This window comes from Panulirus ornatus, chromosome 59, assembly GCF_036320965.1.
Source record: "Panulirus ornatus isolate Po-2019 chromosome 59, ASM3632096v1, whole genome shotgun sequence".
Lineage (NCBI taxonomy): Eukaryota > Metazoa > Arthropoda > Malacostraca > Decapoda > Palinuridae > Panulirus > Panulirus ornatus.
The window spans coordinates 23,795,042-23,817,541 of NC_092282.1; the positions used below are offsets into that span (position 1 = coordinate 23,795,042).

Here is a 22,500-nt window from a genome sequence, read left to right on the forward strand (position 1 = left end):
TGTTCATGTAACTGCTGTCCGTTTTCTGTTTCCCTTATTGTTTTGATGTATGTTGTATGATTAAGTGTATGTCGTCTTATTGTATATTGTATTAACCGTATGATGTATGCGTTTATGTTGTATGATTGTATGTTGTATGAGTGTTAAGTCGTATGATTGTATATGTTGTATGACTGTGTTAACGTTACTTGTATGACCTAACTTGACCTGACCTTACCAGACCTAACCTGACCTGAATTGACCTTACTAGACATGACCTTGCCAGATCAAACCTAACCTAACCTGACCTGACCTGACCTAACCTGACCTGACCTGACCTGAATTGACCTTACTAGACCTGACCTTGCCAGATCAAACCTAACCTGACCTGACCTAACCTAACCTAACCTAACCTAACCTAACCTAACCTGACCTGACCTGACCTGAATTGACCTTACTAGACCTAACGCTCATCAAAACCTGACCTGGCCTTCATCTTGTGATGCAATGTATTTCAAAATATGTGTAGAATTTGAAATAGAAATTGATGAGATAGATGACGTGGCTGAGACATTCACTGCCCTCAAAATTCACGTTCAGTTCAGGAAGCAACAAACTTTAGAATACATTTTTATGTGACTTTTAACGAAAAAAAAATACATATATATATATATATATATATATATATATATATATATATATATATATATATATATATATATATATATATATATATATAAACTTGGTAAGAATTATATTTGCGATGGTTTTGTATTGGGTGATTGTTCTACCCTCGAACACGACGGTACGATCCTTGAGCACGACGGTACGACCCTTGAACACGACGGTACGACCCTTGAGCACGACGGTACGACCCCTCGAACACGACGGTACGACCCTTGAGCAGCACGGTACGACCCTCGAGCACGACAGTACGACCCTCGAGCACGACGGTACGACCCTTCAGCACGACGATACGACCCTTCAGCACGACGATACGACCCTTGAGCACGACGGTACGACCCTTGAGAACGACGGTACGACCCTTGAGCACGACGATACGACCCTTGAACTCGACGGTACGACCCTCCTCGAGCACGACCATACGACCTCTTTGGGTATGATGACCCGGCATCGGACCACATACTTAAATACCTGGTTTATAAGGCAGGCCATCTCGCCAGAGGGGTCGTACCGTCAAGCTAAGGGGTCGTTGCGTCGTTCTGATGGGTCGTTGTGTCGTCCTCAAGGGTCGTTGCGTCGTTCTGATGGGTCGTTGTGTCGTCCTCAAGGGTCGTTGCGTCGTTCTGATGGGTCGTTGTGTCGTCCTCAAGGGTCGTTGTGTCGTTGTGATGGGTCGTTGTGTCGTCCTCAAGGGTCGTTGTGTCGTTGTGATGGGTCGTTGTGTCGTCCTCAAGGGTCGTTGTGTCGTTGTGATGGGTCGTTGTGTCGTCCTCAAGGGTCGTTGTGTCGTTGTGATGGGTCGTTGTGTCGTCCTCAAGGGTCGTTGTGTCGTTGTGATGGGTCGTTGTGTCGTCCTCAAGGGTCGTTGTGTCGTTGTGATGGGTCGTTGTGTCGTCCTCAAGGGTCGTTGTGTCGTTGTGATGGGTCGTTGTGTCGTCCTCAAGGGTCGTTGTGTCGTTGTGATGGGTCGTTGTGTCGTCCTCAAGGGTCGTTGTGTCGTTGTGATGGGTCGGTGTGTCGTCCTCAAGGGTCGTTGTGTCGTTGTGATGGGTCGTTGTGTCGTCCTCAAGGGTCGTTGTGTCGTTGTGATGGGTCGTTGTGTCGTCCTCAAGGGTCGTTGTGTCGTTGTGATGGGTCGTTGTGTCGTCCTCAAGGGTCGTTGTGTCGTTGTGATGGGTCGTTGTGTCGTCCTCAAGGGTCGTTGTGTCGTTGTGATGGGTCGTTGTGTCGTCCTCAAGGGTCGTTGTGTCGTTGTGATGGGTCGTTGTGTCGTCCTCAAGGGTCGTTGCGTCGTTGTGATGGGTCGTTGTGTCGTCCTCAAGGGTCGTTGTGTCGTTGTGATGGGTCGTTGTGTCGTCCTCAAGGGTCGTTGTGTCGTTGTGATGGGTCGTTGTGTCGTCCTCAAGGGTCGTTGCGTCGTTGTGATGGGTCGTTGTGTCGTCCTCAAGGGTCGTTGTGTCGTTGTGATGGGTCGTTGTGTCGTCCTCAAGGGTCGTTGCGTCGTTGTGATGGGTCGTTGTGTCGTCCTCAAGGGTCGTTGTGTCGTTGTGATGGGTCGTTGTGTCGTCCTCAAGGGTCGTTGTGTCGTTGTGATGGGTCGTTGTGTCGTCCTCAAGGGTCGTTGCGTCGTTGTGATGGGTCGTTGTGTCGTTGTGATGGGTCGTTGTGTCGTCCTCAAGGGTCGTTGTGTCGTTGTGATGGGTCGTTGTGTCGTCCTCAAGGGTCGTTGTGTCGTTGTGATGGGTCGTTGTGTCGTCCTCAAGGGTCGTTGTGTCGTTGTGATGGGTCGTTGTGTCGTCCTCAAGGGTCGTTGCGTCGTTGTGATGGGTCGTTGTGTCGTCCTCAAGGGTCGTTGTGTCGTTGTGATGGGTCGTTGTGTCGTCCTCAAGGGTCGTTGCGTCGTTGTGATGGGTCGTTGTGTCGTTGTGATGGGTCGTTGTGTCGTCCTCAAGGGTCGTTGTGTCGTTGTGATGGGTCGTTGTGTCGTCCTCAAGGGTCGTTGTGTCGTTGTGATGGGTCGTTGTGTCGTCCTCAAGGGTCGTTGTGTCGTTGTGATGGGTCGTTGTGTCGTCCTCAAGGGTCGTTGCGTCGTTGTGATGGGTCGTTGTGTCGTCCTCAAGGGTCGTTGTGTCGTTGTGATGGGTCGTTGTGTCGTCCTCAAGGGTCGTTGTGATGGGTCGTAGCGTCGTGTACACTGAGGACTCTTACATTCAGTAAACAATGCAAGGACAATGTTTATGTTTACTTGATGGAAACACTTGATGCAGGCGAGAACGTAAGATTGTGTTACATCTTATCACGAGAGTTGAAAGTCAGCAGGGGTGTTGCTGACATGTGTTGATGTAGGGGTGTTGCTGACGTGTTGGTGTGGGGGTGTTGCTGACATGTGTTGCTGACATGTGTTGCTGTAGGGGTGTTGCTGACATGTGTTGATGTAGGGGTGTTGCTGACATGTGTTGCAGTATGAGTATTGCCAACAACACAGATACCTAACCATGTCACACAGTGTTGTCAAGCCCATATATACACGTGTTTTTTTTGTGTGTTTCTTTTTGAGGCTGGGTTGGGAGTCATGATCGTTTGGGGCAACACAGTGTTGGGGCGGAGTGTTGGTGTCCCGGATGTACTAGAGCGAGAGGAGGGGGGGTGGGGGGAGGAGGGGGGGAGGAGGGGGGGTGGGGGGTGTTGTGTTGTGTTGTGTTGTGTTGTGTTGGCGTCTGGCGCCGCTGTGTTACCTCCTGGTGCCAAGGGAAGGAGCTGGGAGATTCCTTCTCCTTGAATATCTCTCGGGAATATTCGGCTGTGCGTGTGTCGATATTCGTGTGGGGTTGCCACGTCACGCAGGAATATTCGGGTGTTGATGACTTCCCAAATATCGTGGAGAATATCGCGTTCCAGACGAAGGTACCTGACGCCTTCCACTGTGATGGTGGTGGTGGTGGTGGTGGGTCTTCTTCGTGGGTCTTCTCGGTGGCCTTCTTGGTGGGTCATCTTGTGGTCTTCTTGGTGGTCTTCTTGGTGGGTCTTGGTGGTCTTCTTGGTGGGTCTTCTTGGTGGGTCTTCTTGGTGGGTCTTCTCGGTGGCCTTCTTGGTGGGTCATCTTGTGGTCTTCTTGGTGGTCTTCTTGGTGGGTCTTCTTGGTGGTCTTCTTGGTGGGTCTTCTTGGTGGGTCTTCTTGGTGGGTCTTCTCGGTGGCCTTCTTGGTGGGTCATCTTGTGGTCTTCTTGGTGGTCTTCTTGGTGGGTCTTCTTGGTGGTCTTCTTGGTGGGTCTTCTTGGTGGGTCTTCTTGGTGGGTCTTCTCGGTGGCCTTCTTGGTGGGTCATCTTGTGGTCTTCTTGGTGGTCTTCTTGGTGGGTCTTCTTGGTGGTCTTCTTGGTGGGTCTTCTTGGTGGGTCTTCTTGGTGGGTCTTCTCGGTGGCCTTCTTGGTGGGTCATCTTGTGGTCTTCTTGGTGGTCTTCTTGGTGGGTCTTCTTGGTGGTCTTCTTGGTGGGTCTTCTTGGTGGGTCTTCTTGGTGGGTCTTCTCGGTGGCCTTCTTGGTGGGTCATCTTGTGGTCTTCTTGGTGGTCTTCTTGGTGGGTCTTCTTGGTGGTCTTCTTGGTGGGTCTTCTTGGTGGTCTTCTTGGTGGTCTTCTTGGTGGTCTTCTCGGTGGCCTTCTTGGTGGGTCATCTTGTGGTCTTCTTGGTGGTCTTCTTGGTGGGTCTTCTTGGTGGTCTTCTTGGTGGGTCTTCTTGGTGGTCTTCTTGGTGGGTCTTCTTGGTGGTCTTCTTGGTGGTCTTCTTGGTGGTCTTCTTGGTGGGTCTTCTTAATGGATCTTCTCGATGGTCTTCCTGGTGGTCTTCTTGGTGGGTCTTCTTGGTGGTCTTCTTGGTGGTCATCTTGGTGGATCTTCTTGGTGGTCTTCTTGGTGGGTCTTCTTGGTGGTCTTCTTGGTGGTCTTCTTGGTGGGTCTTCTTAATGGATCTTCTCGATGGTCTTCCTGGTGGTCTTCTTGGTGGGTCTTCTTGGTGGTCTTCTCGCTATTCTTCTTGGTGGTCTTCTTGGTGGTCTTCTTGGTGGGTCTTCTTGGTGGTCTTCTTGGTGGTCTTCTTGGTGGGTCTTCTTGGTGGTCTTCTTGGTGGTCTTCTTGGTGGTCTTCTTAATGGATCTTCTCGATGGTCTTCCTGGTGGTCTTCTTGGTGGGTCTTCTTGGTGGTCTTCTTGGTGGTCATCTTGATGGGTCTTCTTCCAGCGTCTGGGTCGCTTTCATTGTCTTGTTTCCATGGCTCCGGCTCGAGGGTCTTCATAACCTCTGAGGTGCGGCAGGAGGTCTTCTTACATGGTTCCATGAGACCAACTGGCCGTTCGGTACTTAAGCTGGTATCTGCTCAGGTGGGGTTGGTTGGGGAGGTCTGTGAGGTGAGGTTGGGGAGGTCTGTGACATGTGGTTGGGAGGTCTGTACGGTTGGTTTCGTAAGGGTCTGTGAGGTGAGATTGGGGAGGTCTGTGAGTTGAGGTTGGTGAGGTCTGTGAGGTGAGTTTGTGGAGGTCTGTGAGGTGGGGAGGTCTGTGACATGTGGTTGGGGAGGTCTGTGCGGTCGGTTTCGTAAGGGTCTGTAAGGTGGTGTTGGGGAGGTCTGTAAGGTGAGGTTGGGGAGGTCTGTGAGGTGAGGTTGGGGAGGTCTGTGAGGTGAGGTTGGGAGGTCTTTGTTAAAAAACAGACATACATACAGTAAAACGTCGCTGCCAGACAGTATGGCTAAACAGACATATAAACAAACATATAAACAGACATATAAACAGATATATAAACAGACATATAAACAGACATATAAACAGACATGTGAAACGAGTGAATATAAAGACATCCTTCCAGTGAGGGTTTGGGTGGTGATGGGTCGCAGACCACACTGATGGTCCGTCCAGCAGACCACCACAGCTGTGTGGGCACTGGTCAACAGCCTCTCTCTCTCTCTCTCTCTCTCTCTCTCTCTCTCTCTCTCTCTCTCTCTCTCTCTCTCTCTCTCTCTCTCTCTCTCTCTCTCTCTCTCTCTATCTATCTATCTATCTATCTATCTGTATCTCTATCTATCTATCTATCTCCTCGTTCTCCCTACACAGTTCCCCCTCCCCCCCGCTCAAGGACACCTCAGATGTCCTCACCTCCAACGCCCCCGTCTCCCCCCCAGTCAACACTTCCCCCACTTCAAGATTCCCCCACAGTGTCTCCTCCTCCACCCCCCCCCCCCCGTCCCTCCCACTCACTAAGCAAGGGAGTTGTGCCCTCTCTCTCCCCCCCTGTGTATATATATATATTTTCCAAGGTTCCCCATTTCCTAGAGATGGAGATCCACTTAGATAATCTAAGTTCATGATATCATTACCGTCTAGATGCACTAGGCCACTGTGAAAGCATCAGTACCTCTAGTTAACTTAGTGAACTTCAATGTGTCGGTCTTTGATATCATGGCTCCACACTGAGGGAGAAATTCTTCACAGTGGGTAGACTTGTCGTGTGGTAGAAGTAGATAAAGGTGGGGGGATCCTCCTCCCCTCCACCCCCAATGACCCTCCCCTCCCCCCTCCCCACTGAGTAGACATACAGGTGGGTTAGATGGGATGCGATATATTCTTGCCAGTGGGTAGAAGTAGATTGAGTAGACGGACAGGTGGGTAGATGAGGTACGATATATTCTTGCCAGTGGGTAGAGGTAGAATGGGTAGAATATAACACAACCCCCCCCACCCCCTACCTCACTACCCCCACCCCCTACCACACTACCCCCACCTCCCCCTACCTCACCACGACCCCCCCACCTCCCTCCCCCTACCTCAGGTGTGGAGGTTTGGGCCTACCTTGGCACCACCCTGCTCCAGTCTATTAATACACTAACATATATGATCACATGTTGTATCTAACACTGTATTCGAAAGCCCAGGTTCGAAGACTTCCACAGTGGCTTCAACCTCCACTGTGGCAAACCTCATATCATACCACTGATGATGGCTCCTCCTCCTCTACCACTGACCTCTGACTTTTGACCTTTGACCTACGTGTCATAATCACATCATCATCAGGGCAGATACGAGAAATATAACAGCCAGTTCATACACAATTACGACGCCATATATATATATATATATATATATATATATATATATATATATATATATATATATATATATATATATATATATTATCCCTGGGGATATGGGAGAAAGAATACTTCCCGCGTATTCCCTGCGTGTCGTAGAAGGCGACTAAAAAGGGGAGGGAGCGGGGAGCTGGAAATCCTCCCCTCTTGTTTTTTTTTTTTAATCTTCCAAAAAAAGGAACAGAGAAGGGGGCCAGGTGAGGATGTTCCCTCAGAGGCCCAGTCCTCTGTTCTTAACGCTACCTTGCTGATGCGGGAAATGGCGAATGGTTTGAAAAAAAAAAAAAAAAAAAAATATATATATATATATATATATATATATATATATATATATATATATATATATATATATATATATATATATTGGTATGTATGCATACTCCATAAGCTCATTCTGGTCAAGGTATGTGTCATGCGCGCGTGAGAAAAATCTACTCCGTTTCCCACTCTGGAAATGGAGCGCTTGCGACGCGTATGAGCCCCGTTTTAGTGGAGTATTAAGAGACAGTTCATATTTTTTTTATTACTCTAACGTAAAGGAATTATTGCCCGGGTTTTGTACTTTAAATATCATCTCCAAGTGTGACATGTGTGGCATGTGTGAAATGGGTAACATGTGTGAAATGTGTGACGTGTGTGAAATGTGTGACGTGTGTGAAATGTGTGACATGTGTGAAATGTGTGACGTGTGTGGAGTGTGTGACATGTGTGACATGATGTAACAGCATATACGTCATCTTCCTTTACTTAGAATGTCATCTCTGTTTCTTATATTTTTCCAGGCTTATATAACACTTATATATATATATATATATATATATATATATATATATATATATATATATATATATATATATATATATATATATATATCCGTTATACCTGGAGTGTCATGAAGTAGGAGAGAGAGAGAGAGAGAGAGAGAGAGAGAGGCATCACACTGGCCAGCAGGTACTTAATGCCTCTCTCTCTCTAAACCAGTTCCGTGAGTCGAGGCAGTGGGTATGTTTACGTTACAATCTGCTCTTTAAACATGTGTGTTTTTCTGTCGGTCTGTCTGTCTCTCTGTCAGTCTGTGTGTGTGTGTGTGTGTGTGTGTGTGTGTGTGTGTGTGTGTGTGTTCAACATTATGTGTTAGTGTAGTGTAATGTTAGTGTGTTATGTGTCTGTTTGTCTGTTGGATAACTCATGATCTCCCAGCGTCACGTTCAGACGTAACATACGTCACATATAGCAAAGACACATCACATATATAGAGTGAACAAGTCACAGATATTTATGTAGAGTGAACACGTCTCATATAATTAGTGAACACGTCTCATATAATTAGTGAACACGTCTCATATAATTAGTGAACACGTCTCATATAAATAGTGAACACGTCTCATATATATAGTGAACATGTCTCATATATATAGCGAACACGTCACATATATATGGCGAACACGTCACATATGTATATAGCGAACACTTCACATATATATAGCGAACACGTCATATATATATATATATATATATATATATATATAGAGAGAGAGAGAGAGAGAGAGAGAGAGAGAGAGAGAGAGAGACAGACAGACAGACAGACAGACAGAGAGACAGAGAGCATCAAAACAGGAAAACAGACATAGATGATACATTCTATATTCACCAAGCAACACCATCTTGTTGTTCAACATCAAAATCTATTAATTTTCCTGGAAATCACATTTTGATGATGTGTGCTGAAGCAAGTTAATGGTTTAGAATGAACTAACATGTTAGTGTGCATGATTTGGCATGACAGTTCATGACGAGCGTGTGTCATGAATAACAAAAAAATGACTTTGGAAAAAAAAGAAATATATATATATATATATATATATATATATATATATATATATATATATATATATACACAAAAGACTGATGTTGCTACAGAAAGGCAATTATGATTTTTCCTCCTGTCATATACATGATATATTTACATATTTACTTTTGTATATTGTGAATGACGTGGGTTGTGAAATGCACAACTGGCATACGAGTATCACAACATGGTTGTTACAGAGGTTGTATTCTGACTGATATTCGACGTTGGGTTTACTTCATCGTATTAAATGTGGTTGTATATGTACATAGGAGTAAAGGCATAGTATATATATATATATATATATATATATATATATATATATATATATATATATATATATATATATATATGTAGGGTTGAGAGACGGGGCAACACGAGTGTATAACTTTCTCCCCACAACATACATATAGTAATCACACACACACACACACACACACACACACACACCTCCTCGCCGTTTACTGCAGCAGCGAAGTAGCGTCAGGAACAGAAGATTGGACTCATTTGCCTTCATATCCAAACTTCATCTGTCATGTATTATGCTCGGACAACAGAGCCATCGTTAACGAAACCCACTAAACTTTCCCTGGTTTCCCCTGGCTTCTATATATGCCTTGGTTCAACCCGATGATTGCACGTCGCCCCCTGTATACCACCTTTAGTCCTATCCCTGCATGTCTATCACCTTCCCACAGGGGTCAGACGCCGATAGATTTAGCAGTTCAGTGATGTATTGACTTTCTCTGACCCCAGAATGGTAGTCTATCTATCATCAGTCATCTCTGGGGGTTTTGTGTCTGTCATCTCTGGGGGTTTCGTGTTTGGCATCTCTGGGGGGTTCGTGTCTGTCATCTCTGGGGTTTCGTATGAGGACGACCTTCATGCACCAGTGGTGGAGGACGACCTTCACTCACCAGTGATCGAGGACAACCTTCACCTTGTGCTGGTTCTGTTCTCTTGTTATTGTTCTCTTTCTCTCCAGTTTCCCCGAAGTTCCTGAACTCGTCTCCTGTTCTGACCTGTTCTCCGGCCTGTTCTGACTTGTTCTAAAGTGTTCTAACCTGTTCTGGAGTCCCTCCCTCACTGTCTACTAGCCTGTACGTCTGTCTCACACCCCGTCCCCATCCGTCAGCGTACCGTCTCACGTGCTCGTCTCAGAGGTCGTCCAGTCTCACACCCTCACCTTGACCTCCCTCCCTCCCTCCCTCCCTCACCTTGACCTCCCTCCCTCCCTCCCTCACCTTGACCTCCCCCACCTCCCTCCCTCCCTCCCTCCCTCATCTTCCTCATGTATCCAGTGATCTCCCGTGTTTCCTATTCTCATGATGTAGGACCCTCATAGGTCCTCACTAGGATCCTGTCAGCCATATTTACGTGTGTACGTCACATCCGCCAACGTCTCCTGGTTGTGGCCATGTTAGTGTGTGTGTGTGTGTGTATGTGTGTGTGTGTGTGTGTGTGTGTGTGTGTGTGTGTCGTCTGGTCCTCTGGGTTTGCTTCAGTTTGGGTTCAACTGTGACTTTCAGCATATACACACACTGGCTTGTGGTCGCCAGTGTGTGTATGTGGGTGTGTAGGGGAGTGTGTAGGGGGTGTGGGTTGATGGGTGGGTGTATGTGGGTGTGGGTTGGTGGGTGGATGTGTGTGTGGGTGTGGGTTGGTGGGTGGATGTGTGTGTGTGTGGGTGTGGTTGGGTTGGTGTGTGTGTTTGTGTGTGTGGGTTTGGATGGGTTGGTGTGTGTGGGTGTAGGTGGGTGTAGGTGTGTGTGTGGGTGTGTGGGTGTATGTGTGGGTGTTGATGACGAGATAACTGTGGGACGCGTCTCATCACATCTTGATCTGGAAACCCCCCCTGCCCACACGTCCCCCTCCCCACATGTGTGGGGGTGAGGTCGGGGAGGAAAGTGAGAGTTGGGGAGAGAGAGAGAGAGAGAGAGAGAGAGAGAGAGAGAGAGAGAGAGAGAGGCGAGGGGGGGGGGGGCGTGTGTGTGAGAGAGAGTAGGAGGTTATGGGAGAAGGTTACACGGGTGGTGGGCCCTGCCCAGCGATGTGTTCACCACGACCCTCCCTTCCCTCCCTCCCTCCCTTCCCTCCCTCCCTCCCTTCCCTCCCTCCCTCCCTTCCCTCCCTCCCTCCCTCCCTCCCTCCCTCCCTCCCTCCCTCCCTCCTTGCCTGCCTGCTCTTCATTATTGATCTGGCGGGAGCATATAGCTCTCATATCCTGCCCTCCCCCCCTCCCTCTCACTTACTCTCTCTCTCTCTCTCTCTCTCTCTCTCTCTCTCTCTCTCTCTCTCTCTCTCTCTCTCTCTCTGTTTATCATCTTCCCGGGGAGGCTTAGCTGGGTCTCTTGGGGGGGGGATGACGTAGGTGGGTCTCTCTGGGGGGATGGTGACATAGATGGGTTTCTCTGGGGATGACATAAGTGGGTTTCTGGGGGGTGACATAAGTAGGTCTCTGGGGGTGACATAAGTGGGTTTCTGGGGGGGTGACATAAGTGGGTCTCTGGGGGAAACATATAGGGGGGTGTCTCTGGGGGGGACTCAGTCACCTGGCATTTGTCCCAGAAAACTAAGGGGGGAGGACGCAGAGCCGCCCCCCCGCCACAACCTGGAAGAAATGGGGCTTAAACCCTTATTGATATCACCCCCCCCCCCCCCGGGGTCCCTCATCCTCCCTACATGCCCTTTAAACCACAAGTTGAAGGTCAGCATCTACATCTGCCTTGCAAATAGGTCACATATATATATATATATATATATATATATATATATATATATATATATATATATATATATATATATATTTATATATATATATATATTTATTATTATTATTATTATTATTATTATTATTATTATTATTATTATTATTATAATTATTAGTATTATTATATTACTTGATCGCCGTCTCCTGCGTCATCGAGGTAGCGCAAGGAAATAGACGAGGAATGACCCAACCCACTCACATACACACACACACATATATATATATATATATATATATATATATATATATATATATATATATATATATATATATATATATATATACAGTTCAACGTATACATACATATACATACACAGACTTATGCATAAATACACATGGACATATTCATACTTGCTGCCTTCATCCATTCTCGTCGCCACCCCGCCACGCATGAAATAGCTTCCCCCTTCCCTCCAGTCATTGGATGATAACACGTCTCAGTATGTATCAGTATGAAGATTTCATGAAATGCTGATTCCCTACATGGTTTGTGCAGTATACATTGCACGTAACGTCAGTATACATTAACCCCTACATGGTTTGTGCAGTATACATTGCACGTAACGTCAGTATACATTGACCCCTACATGGGGCAGTGCAGTATACATTGCACGTAACGTCAGTATACATTAACCCCTACATGGTTTGTGCAGTATACATTGCACATAGCGTCAGTATACATTAACCCCTACATGGTTTGTGCAGTATACATTGCACGTAACGTCAGTATACATTGACCCCTACATGGGGCAGTGCAGTATACATTGCACGTAACGTCAGTATACATTGACCCCTACATGGTTTGTGCAGTATACATTGCACGTAACGTCAGTATACATTGACCCCTACATGGGGCAGTGCAGTATACATTGCACGTAACGTCAGTATACATTGACCCCTACATGGTTTGTGCAGTATACATTGCACGTAACGTCAGTATACATTGACCCCTACATGGTTTGTGCAGTATACATTGCACGTAACGTCAGTATACATTGACCCCTACATGGGGCAGTGCAGTATACATTGCACGTAACGTCAGTATACATTGACCCCTACATGGTTTGTGCAGTATACATTGCACGTAACGTCAGTATACATTGACCCCTACATGGTTTGTGCAGTATACATTGCACGTAACGTCAGTATACATTGACCCCTACATGGGGCAGTGCAGTATACATTGCACGTAACGTCAGTATACATTGACCCCTACATGGTTTGTGCAGTATACATTGCACGTAACGTCAGTATACATTGACCCCTACATGGTTTGTGCAGTATACATTGCACGTAACGTCAGTATACATTGACCCCTACATGGGGCAGTGCAGTATACATTGCACGTAACGTCAGTATACCTAGTTTCACATATCATACCATTCCTCATCAAATCTGATCCGTTGGGCACATATATTTACACATGTATATATATATATATATATATATATATATATATATATATATATATATATATATATATATGAGTATATATGTATATGAACGCGCACCTTCATAGAACATACAAACCTCCAACAGCTAGGATCGAACCCGGGACCCCTGTGACACAGGCGGGAATGCTACAGCTTGGCCCATAGCCTAGCGGTAGCATTCCCGCCGGTGGCACAGGGGTCCTGGGTTCGATTCTGGCTGTTGGAGGTCTGTGTTGTATATATATATATATATATATATATATATATATATATATATATATATATATATATGTGTGTGTGTGTGTGTGTGTGTGTGTAAACCAGTGTGTATATATGCTTGTGCGTCTATTCATATATACATTTTTTTATACATATTCGCCGTTTCCCGTGTCAGCAAGGTAGCGTCAAGAACAGAGGACTCAGAGGGAAAAAAAAATCCTCACCTGGCCCCCTCCTCTGTTCCTTCTTTAGGAAAAGTAAAATTTGGAGGGGAGCTTCCTATCCACATCCAGGCCTCACAGACGCTTCACATGCCCTGGTTCAGCCCATTGACAGCACGTCGACCCCGGTATACCACATCGTTCCAATTCAGTCTGTTCCTTGCACGCCGCCTCTCGCCTTCCTGTATATTCAAGCCCCGATAGCTCAAAATCTTTTTCACTCCATCTTTCCACCTCCAATTTGGTCTCCCTCTTCTCCTCGTTCCCTCCACCTCCGACACATATATCCTCTTGGTCAATCTTTCCTCACTCATTCTCTCCATGTGACCAAACCATTTCAAAACACCCTCTTCTGCTCTCTCAACCACGCTCTTTTTATTTCCACACATCTCTCTTACCCTTACATTACTTACTCGATCAAACCACCTCACACCACATATTGTCCTCAAACATCTCATTTCCAGCACATCCATCCTCCTGCTCACAACTCTATCCATAGCCAAAGGCTCGCAACCATACAACATTGTTGGAACCACTATTCCTTCAAACATACCCATTTTTGCTTTCCGTGATAATGTTCTCGACTTCCACACATTCTTCAACGCTCCCAGTGCCTTTACCCCCTCCCCACCCTGTGACTCACCTCCGCTTCCATGGTTCCATATATATATATATATATATATATATATATATATATATATATATATATATATATATATATATATGTGTGTGTGTGTGTGTGTGTGTGTGTGTTCAAACCCAGACTTTGAACAGAAGACAAGGGAACTATGAATGCACAAAAGGAGAAAAAAGAATAAGTGTCTTTTAGATGGAAACTTACCCTTTTAAAAGGTACAGACTCTGGCTGTTAGGAGAAATATGAGAAGGCAAAGTTCCAGAGTTGAACGTTGTAAGGAAAAAAGCAGACACCACAACGGCCCAGCCTTAAGTTCCCATAGGACTGCAGTCGGAAGGTCTAGAACGATCACCCTCCCTTCTTTCGAGCTGGCTGTGCCAATACAGGTTTCAGAGAAGAGGGAAGAGTATTGGAATGAAATAGACGAGCAAGCACAGGAGCAAATTAAGAAGAATAACACTTCGAATGACGAATGTGGGATGATGCCATCTTGTCCATGCACCATAATGGTATTGAGAGAGAGAGAGAGAGAGAGAGAGAGAGAGAGAGAGAGAGAGAGAGAGAGAGTCTGTCACTGGAAGATGAAGGGCCGTCATCATCCTCCTCCCTCTACCCTCTTAGAGATGAAGGAAGGACTTCCTTTGCCCCAAGGAACGACCTGCCTCGTGAATATTATGTCCTAGATAAGGTGGAGTGGGAGGAATATTTGATGGTGATAAACCTCGAACGGATATTGAAATGAATATATCTTTTCTGGTACACGTATCTGGGACACATGCTTCTGTACACGTACATCGGTACACATACATCCGCTCCATATACATGCAACATCTGCCAAGCGCTTGCAGGCGCTGCCTTTGGAGAGGAATCGGGGGTTCTTGCTGGGGGGGGAAGTGGGGTTACTTGCTATGGGAGGAACTGGTGGTACTTGCTGGGGGAGGAACTGGGGGTGTAATTGCTTGGGGAGGAACTGGGGGTACTTGCTGGGGGAGGTGCTCGTACATGTCTGGGGAGTGTAGAGAGAATATCTCTTACTTGTCTAGGGAGTGTAGTTTCAACTGTCTGGTGGGATGGTGTTTAAGAGTGGGTTGGGAAGGTAGATGGTTGATATTTATTTGGTTGATTTTGTGTTATTTATTTTACATAATCCTAGAACATTATCATCACGTCTTAGGAATAATTTAGGTCCAAAATGCCAGGTTGTGGGGAGGGGAAAAGAAGAAGTTCTGATTGTAATTTATTGAAAATAGAAATTGTACATCAACTTTAAGCTTCACTTTATCTTATTAAGATACAGAAATAACGTAAATAGAAATGGAAGTGGTTATTGTAATAAAAGAATAAATAAACTTGAAATTCATCTTTGAAATAGTTATTACTTTTATCAACATTACACAATAACAGTTCATTATAAAGACTTGATATAAATAACTATTTTCCTACTGACAGACAGAGACCTTCCCTCCATTATCATGATCAGTAAAGCATTTATTAGTTATCACCCGTACTCTGCCGTGCTCAAGGGCCGTACACTGCTGTGCGCCACGTACAGTAGTGTTCACACTGACCGTCATACGTGTCAAAAGGTGTTCGAGGGGAAGACATTGCTGGCCATGGAACGTGCTGAAGAGAACTACAATATGAGCGGAATGCCCATGGTGATGTAATGGTAATAACAGCCAATGTTGTGTGGTTCATGTACGTCCTCTATACTTGCTCTCTCTCTCTCTCTCTCTCTCTCTCTCTCTCTCTCTCTCTCTCTCTCTCTCTCTCTCTCTCTCTCTCTCTCTCTCTGGTCTTGTACACTCTCGTGGTGGGTCAGGTGATAGCTGTACATCTGTACAGTGACTGTGTACATCTGCCAAGTGACTGCGTGCATATGTACGGTGAGTATGTACATCTGCACAGTGACCTTGTACATTTGTACAGTGACTGTGTACATCTGTACAGTGACCTTGTACATAGGTACAGTGACTGTGTACATCTGTACAGTGACTGTGTACATCTATACAGTGACTGTGTACATCTGTACAGTGACTGTATACACCTGTACAGTGACTGTGTACATCTGTACAGTGACTGTGTACATCTGTACAGTGACTGTGTACATCTGTACAGTGACTGTGTACATCTGTACAGTGACTGTGTACATCTGTACAGTGCCTGTGAACATTGCTATTCTCTGCCATCGTCTGGCAATATCCACCGTGGCTACACAGGTCAGATGATAAGCGCTATCAGTCACCCATAGCCACACACACACACACAGATAAGACTACACCATGACTTACAGGTGGAAGAGACTGACCACGTCAGTCACTTGACTGAACCACTTCAGTACGAAGACTTTGCGTAAGTCATCGAATCAGTCGTCGTACGCAAGACATTGTTAATGCGTCGTACGTAAGACGTTTAATGCGTCGTACGCAAGACGTTGTTAATGCGTCGTACGCAAGACGTTGTTAATGTGTCGTACGCAAGACGTTGTTAATGCGTCGTACGCAAGACGTTGTTAATGCGTCGTACGCAAGACGTTGTTAATGCGTCGTACGCAAGACGTTATTAATGCGTCGTACGCAAGACGTTGTTAATGCGTCGTACGCAAGACATTGTTAATGCGTCGTACGCAAGACATTGTTAATGCGTCGTACGCAAGACATTGTTAATGCGTCGTACGCAAAACGTTTAATGCGTCGTACGCAAAACGTTTAATGCGTCGTATGATTACGACATGTAGTGCTCTGCTGTCATAGTTGTTAAGTGTGTGTGTGTATAATGTGATCTTGTCCTGTTCAGCTGAGTTGAATATAATCATTAATTAATGAAAAATATTTAAATATGTTAATTGAAAGTTGTATTTAAAATTACCATTTAATATTTGTCATCTTCGCTGATTTCTTCTTTTTTTTCGTACGGTAGAAATTGTGGTTGAATGATCTCTTAACTAATGATAATGATAGCTAATTATTCCTCTTATATACAACACATAATTGATAACCATTTAATTATTATTTATCTCTTGTGTCCACAGGTAAGGTCCTGAGCTGATAACCGTACAAGAGGTGTTTCTTAAGGCTAAATCTCAGCAGTAAAGCAACAGCACATGACCTCAAATGCTTTAAGAAATAATTGTAAGTTACACTTTTGATTTCAAAATTTTTTTGTGAATTATGATTTAATGACTTGTTTAATGTAACTAAAAATGTATTTATCATAAATGTTTGCTATGTAAAATATAGGAAATTATATATATATATATATATATATATATATATATATATATATATATATATATATATATATATATTATGAAATAATGTTTGAAAGGAAGTAAAAGGGAAACTGCATTTCACCAGGAAGTGTCTGGCATCTTTTCACAAGATGCCAGACACTTCCTGTTGTAGTTGGTCAACTTCGCGTCCGATATTATTGCCTGGTTTTCTTTTTTCTTTTTTCTTTTTTCTTTTTTTCTATCTCTCCGTGAGTTCCTCCTGCAGGAGGTTTTATCCCTCCAGTCCAAACTGACAGCTGGGACAGATGCGTTGTATTTTTTTTTTCTTTTTTTAACCCAAATGTGTTTCAAATACGAAGAGAAATTGACAAGAAGACATCCAAGATTGTGTGAGGATATGACGTCACGGGGAATGAAGTTGATGGAAGTGAATGAAGTCTTGCGAATCACCATGAATGAAGGTGGTAGAACAGACCCAGTGTTGGGATGAAGGAAGATGGCTGGACGTGGGATGAGCAGACCTGATGGTTTATGACCAGGTTATCTGCTGGAGGACAGTACATGGGAAGGACAGATAACACAAGACCTGATGGTCTATGACCAGGTTATCTGCTGGAGGACAGTACATGGGAAGGACAGATAACACAAGACCTGATGGTCTATGACCAGGTTATCTGCTGGAGGACAGTACATGGGAAGGACAGATAACACAAGACCTGATGGTCTATGACCAGGTTATCTGCTGGAGGACAGTACATGGGAAGGACAGATAACACAAGACCTGATGGTCTATGACCAGGTTATCTGCTGGAGGACAGTACATGGGAAGGACAGATAACACAAGACCTGATGGTCTATGACCAGGTTATCTGCTGGAGGACAGTACATGGGAAGGACAGATAACACAAGACCTGATGGTCTATGACCAGGTTATCTGCTGGAGGACAGTACATGGGAAGGACAGATAACACAAGACCTGATGGTCTATGACCAGGTTATCTGCTGGAGGACAGTACATGGGAAGGACAGATAACACAAGACCTGATGGTCTATGACCAGGTTATCTGCTGGAGGACAGTACATGGGAAGGACAGATAACACAAGACCTGATGGTCTATGACCAGGTTATCTGCTGGAGGACAGTACATGGGAAGGACAGATAACACAAGACCTGATGGTCTATGACCAGGTTATCTGCTGGAGGACAGTACATGGGAAGGACAGATAACACAAGACCTGATGGTCTATGACCAGGTTATCTGCTGGAGGACAGTACATGGGAAGGACAGATAACACAAGACCTGATGGTCTATGACCAGGTTATCTGCTGGAGACAGTACATGGGAAGGACAGATAACACAAGACCTGATGGTCTATGACCAGGTTATCTGCTGGAGGACAGTACATGGGAAGGACAGATAACACAAGACCTGATGGTCTATGACCAGGTTATCTGCTGGAGGACAGTACATGGGAAGGACAGATAACACAAGACCTGATGGTCTATGACCAGATAACAGACAATAGCTGATGAGGGAGGGCTGGTCGAGCTGGCTGATGAAGGAGGGCTGGTCGAGCTGGCTGATGAGGGAGGGCTGGTCGAGCTGGCTGATGAGGGAGAGCTGGTCGAGCTGGCTGATGAGGGAGGGCTGGTCGAGCTGGCTGATGAGGGAGGGCTGGTCGAGCTGGCTGATGAGGGAGGGCTGGTCGAGCTGGCTGATGAGGGAGGGCTGGTCGAGCTTGCTGGCTGATGAGGGAGGGCTGGTCGAGCTGGCTGATGAGGGAGGGCTGGTCGAGCTGGCTGATGAGGGAGGGCTGGTCGAGCTGGCTGATGAGGGAGGGCTGGTCGAGCTGGCTGATGAGGGAGGGCTGGTCGAGCTGGCTGATGAGGGAGGGCTGGTCGAGCTGGCTGATGAGGGAGGGCTGGTCGAGCTGGCTGATGAGGGAGGGCTGGTCGAGCTGGATGATGAGGGAGGGCTGGTCGAGCTGGCTGGTGAGGGAGGGCTGGTCGAGCTGGCTGGTGAGGGAGGGCTGGTCGAGCTGGCTGATGAGGGAGGGCTGGTCGAGCTGGCTGGTGAGGGAGGGCTGGTCGAGCTGGCTGATGAGGGAGGGCTGGTCGAGCTTGCTGGCTGATGAGGGAGGGCTGGTCGAGCTGGCTGATGAGGGAGGGCTGGTCGAGCTGGCTGATGAGGGAGGGCTGGTCGAGCTGGCTGATGAGGGAGGGCTGTCGATGCTGAGTGGCTGGTCGGCTGGCTGATGAGGAGGGCTGGTCGAGCTGGCTGATGAGGGAGGGCTGGTCGAGCTGGCTGATGAGGGAGGGCTGGTCGAGCTGGCTGTGAGGAGGGCGTCAGCTGGCTGATGAGGGAGGGCTGGTCGAGCCTGGCTGATGAGGAGGCTGGTCGAGCTGCTGAGGTGAGGGGAGGGCTGGTCGAGCTGGCTGATGAGGGAGGGCTGGTCGAGCTGGCTGATGAGGAGGCTGTCGGCGGCGATGAGGGCGTCGAGTGGCTGAGAGGCTGTCGGCTGGCTGATGAGGGAGGGCTGGTCGAGCTGGTGCTGATGAGGGAGGGCTGGTCGAGCTGGCTGATGAGGGAGGGCTGGTCGAGCTGGCTGGCTGGCTGATGAGGGAGGGCTGGTCGAGCTGGCTAGAGAGCTGTGGCTGGCTGATGAGGGAGGGCTGGTCGAGCTGGCTGATGAGGGAGGGCGGTCGAGTGGGCGTGAGTGAGGGAGAGCTGGTCGAGCTGGCTGATGAGGGAGGGCTGGTCGAGCTGGCTGATGAGGGAGGACTGGTCGAGCTGGCTGATGAGGGAGGACTGGTCGAGCTGGCTGATGAGGGAGGACTGGTCGAGCTGGCTGGCTGGCTCCTCACTGATGTATCGATGGTCGTCGGTGCTGGAGGGAGGGAGGGAGGGAGGGAGGGAGAGGGTGCGCGTGTGTTGGCGAGAGAGGTGGGAGTTGTGGGGGGGGGGAGGGGAGGGAAAGGAGGCTCCTCTGGTGGAGGAAAGCATTGGTGGAGAGAGAGAGAGAGAGAGAGAGAGAGAGAGAGAGAGAGAGAGAGAGAGAGAGAGGCGGGAGGGGAGAGCGGGAGAGGGGAAAAGCTGGCGCGTCAGGCTCCTCCTCCTCCTCCTCCTCCCTCAGCCGGGGGTAGGGGGGAGGGGGTTGGGTGGGGGGTGGGGGTGTCGGGCTGGGTGAGGGCCGGCGTGGTGGTTGGTTGGCTCAGTCGGAGTCGTGACTCGGGCCAGTGCGGGTCCCGTCGCTCCTCTCTCTCCCCGCCTCCACCACCACCACCAGCACCACCCCGCGCGCGCGGCAACCCTGGGCGTTACGCCTCGCAGTGAAGGCGCCCTTGAGGGAGAGCAGCCCTCTCCCCCTCCAGAAGCAGGGGAGGACCTGCCTGTAGCAGCCCCTGCCGGAGAGATGAGACCCCGGTTGTACTGAGGCAAAGTGGTTCCGTATCGGTCCGTGCTCCCGGAGGCACGTTGGAGAGAGACATGCCCTAGTGTTGGAGACGACGCCCTCCGACACCATCACCAACACCGCCAGAGGCACCACCACCACCACCACCACCACCTCAACCACTCGCAGGGGGGGGCACCATGTGGTCGCCGGGGGCCCTCCAGCCTAGCACTGCCGTGGCAGTAGGTAAGTTACCCCCCCAACGCAACCCGCCCCCCCTACACAACTTTACCCCCCCCCCCGAACTTACTTATGCCCAGTGGTGTCCTAACTTTACGGGGGGGGGGGGGGAGGTGGGGACTCGTGTCCTTCCCCCCCCAATTTCTGGGGACGTCAATCTCCCCCCCCCCCCTCCTCCTCCTCCCCTATTTGTGGTGGTCAAGTGTAAACTTTTGACCCCCTTGTTTACTGACGGTGGTTTACCCCCCCCCCCCTCGTCAAGCTCACGGCTTGTCAAGTGGCCCGATTTGACACCCTTACTTAAAGCGCGTCAAAGTGTCCAGCTTTACCGCAAGTTTATCTTACTTAAGTAGCCAAGTGAGTAGGCTTATCTCTAGTATACTTACGGCTGTCAAGTGTCCAGGTTTACCCCCATAAACTGGTCAAGTGTCCAGGTTTACCCCCCCCCCCTTTCCTTAATCTCATCAAGTGTCCAGGTTTACCTCCCCCTGCAAGCGTACAGGTTTACCCCCTTAATTAAGCTGGTCAGGTACCCAGGTTTACCCCCTGCAAGCGTACATGTTTACCCCCTTACTTAAGCTGGTCAGGTACCCAGGTTTACCCCCCTGCAAGCGTACAAGTTTACCCCCTTCCTTAATCTGGTCAAGTGTCCAGGTTTACCCCCTTGCAAGCGTACAGGTTTACCCCCTTACTTAAGCTGGTCAGGTACCCAAGTTTACCCCCTTCCTTAAACTGGTCAAGTGTTCAGGTTTACCCCCTCTCTTAAGCTGGTGAGGTGTCTAGGTTTACCTCTCCCCCCCCTGCAAGCGTACAAGTTTACCCCCTTCCTTATGATGGTCAAGTGTCGAGGTTTACCACTTCCTTTACTTAAGCTGGTCAAGTATCCAGGTTTACCCCCTTAAGCTGGTCAAGTATATAGGTTTACCCCCTTCCTTAAGCTGGTCAAGTATACAGGTTTACCCCCTTCCTTAAGCTGGTCAGATGTCCAGGTTTACCCCCTGCAAGCGTACAGGTTTACCCCCTTAAGCTGATCGTGTCCATTTTTACCCCCTTAAGCTGGTCAGGTGTCGAGGTTACCCCGTGCAAGCGTACAGGTTTATCCCGTTACTTAAGCTGTTCAAGTGTTTAGGTTTACCCCCTGCAAGCGTACAGTTTTACCCCCTTAAGCTGGTCAGATGTCCAGGTTTACCCCCTTAAGCTGGTCAGATGTCCAGGTTAACCCCCTGCAAGCGTACAAGTTTACCCCCTTAAGCTGCTCAAGTGTTTAGGTTTACCCCCCCTGCAAGCGTAAAGGTTTACCCCCTTAAGCTGGTCAGATGTCCAGGTTTACCCCGTGCAAGCGAACAAGTTTACCCCCTGAAGCTGGTCAGGTGTCCAGGTTTACCCCCCTGCAAGCGTACAGGTTTACCCCCTTACTTAAGCTGGTCAAGTACCCAGATTTACCCCCTTACTTAAGCTGGTCAAGTGTCCAGGTTTACCCCCTTACTTAAGCTGGTCAAGTATCCAGGTTTACCCCCCTGCCACCGTACAGGTTTACCCCCTTACTTAAGCTGGTCAGGTGTCCAGGTTTACCCCCCTGCCCTTACTACTTAACGTGTACATGTAAGTAATCATCATTAATGATGGTTTGTCAGTGGTTCCAACCACTTGATTACGTCACGGGTTTGAATCTGTAATTACAGACATGATATCAATACGAGTTTTTCTA

General features: G+C 47.7%; 1 protein-coding gene across 6 annotated transcripts in view; it reads left to right on the forward strand.

Moving 5' to 3' along the window:
* Window positions 1-22,500, forward strand: part of qvr (protein quiver) — a 356,159-nt gene that overhangs the window by 167,107 nt on the left and 166,552 nt on the right. For 2 of the 6 annotated variants that reach the window (XM_071696433.1, XM_071696434.1), the window contains exon 1: window positions 20,362-20,798. The exons of the other annotated variants lie outside the window; for them this stretch is intronic. In XM_071696433.1, the coding sequence (XP_071552534.1) occupies window positions 20,753-20,798 (46 nt within the window). In that variant the 5' untranslated portion in view covers window positions 20,362-20,752. Of the gene's footprint in view, window positions 1-20,361; window positions 20,799-22,500 lie in introns of those variants that run through there. 6 annotated transcript variants of the gene reach the window in all.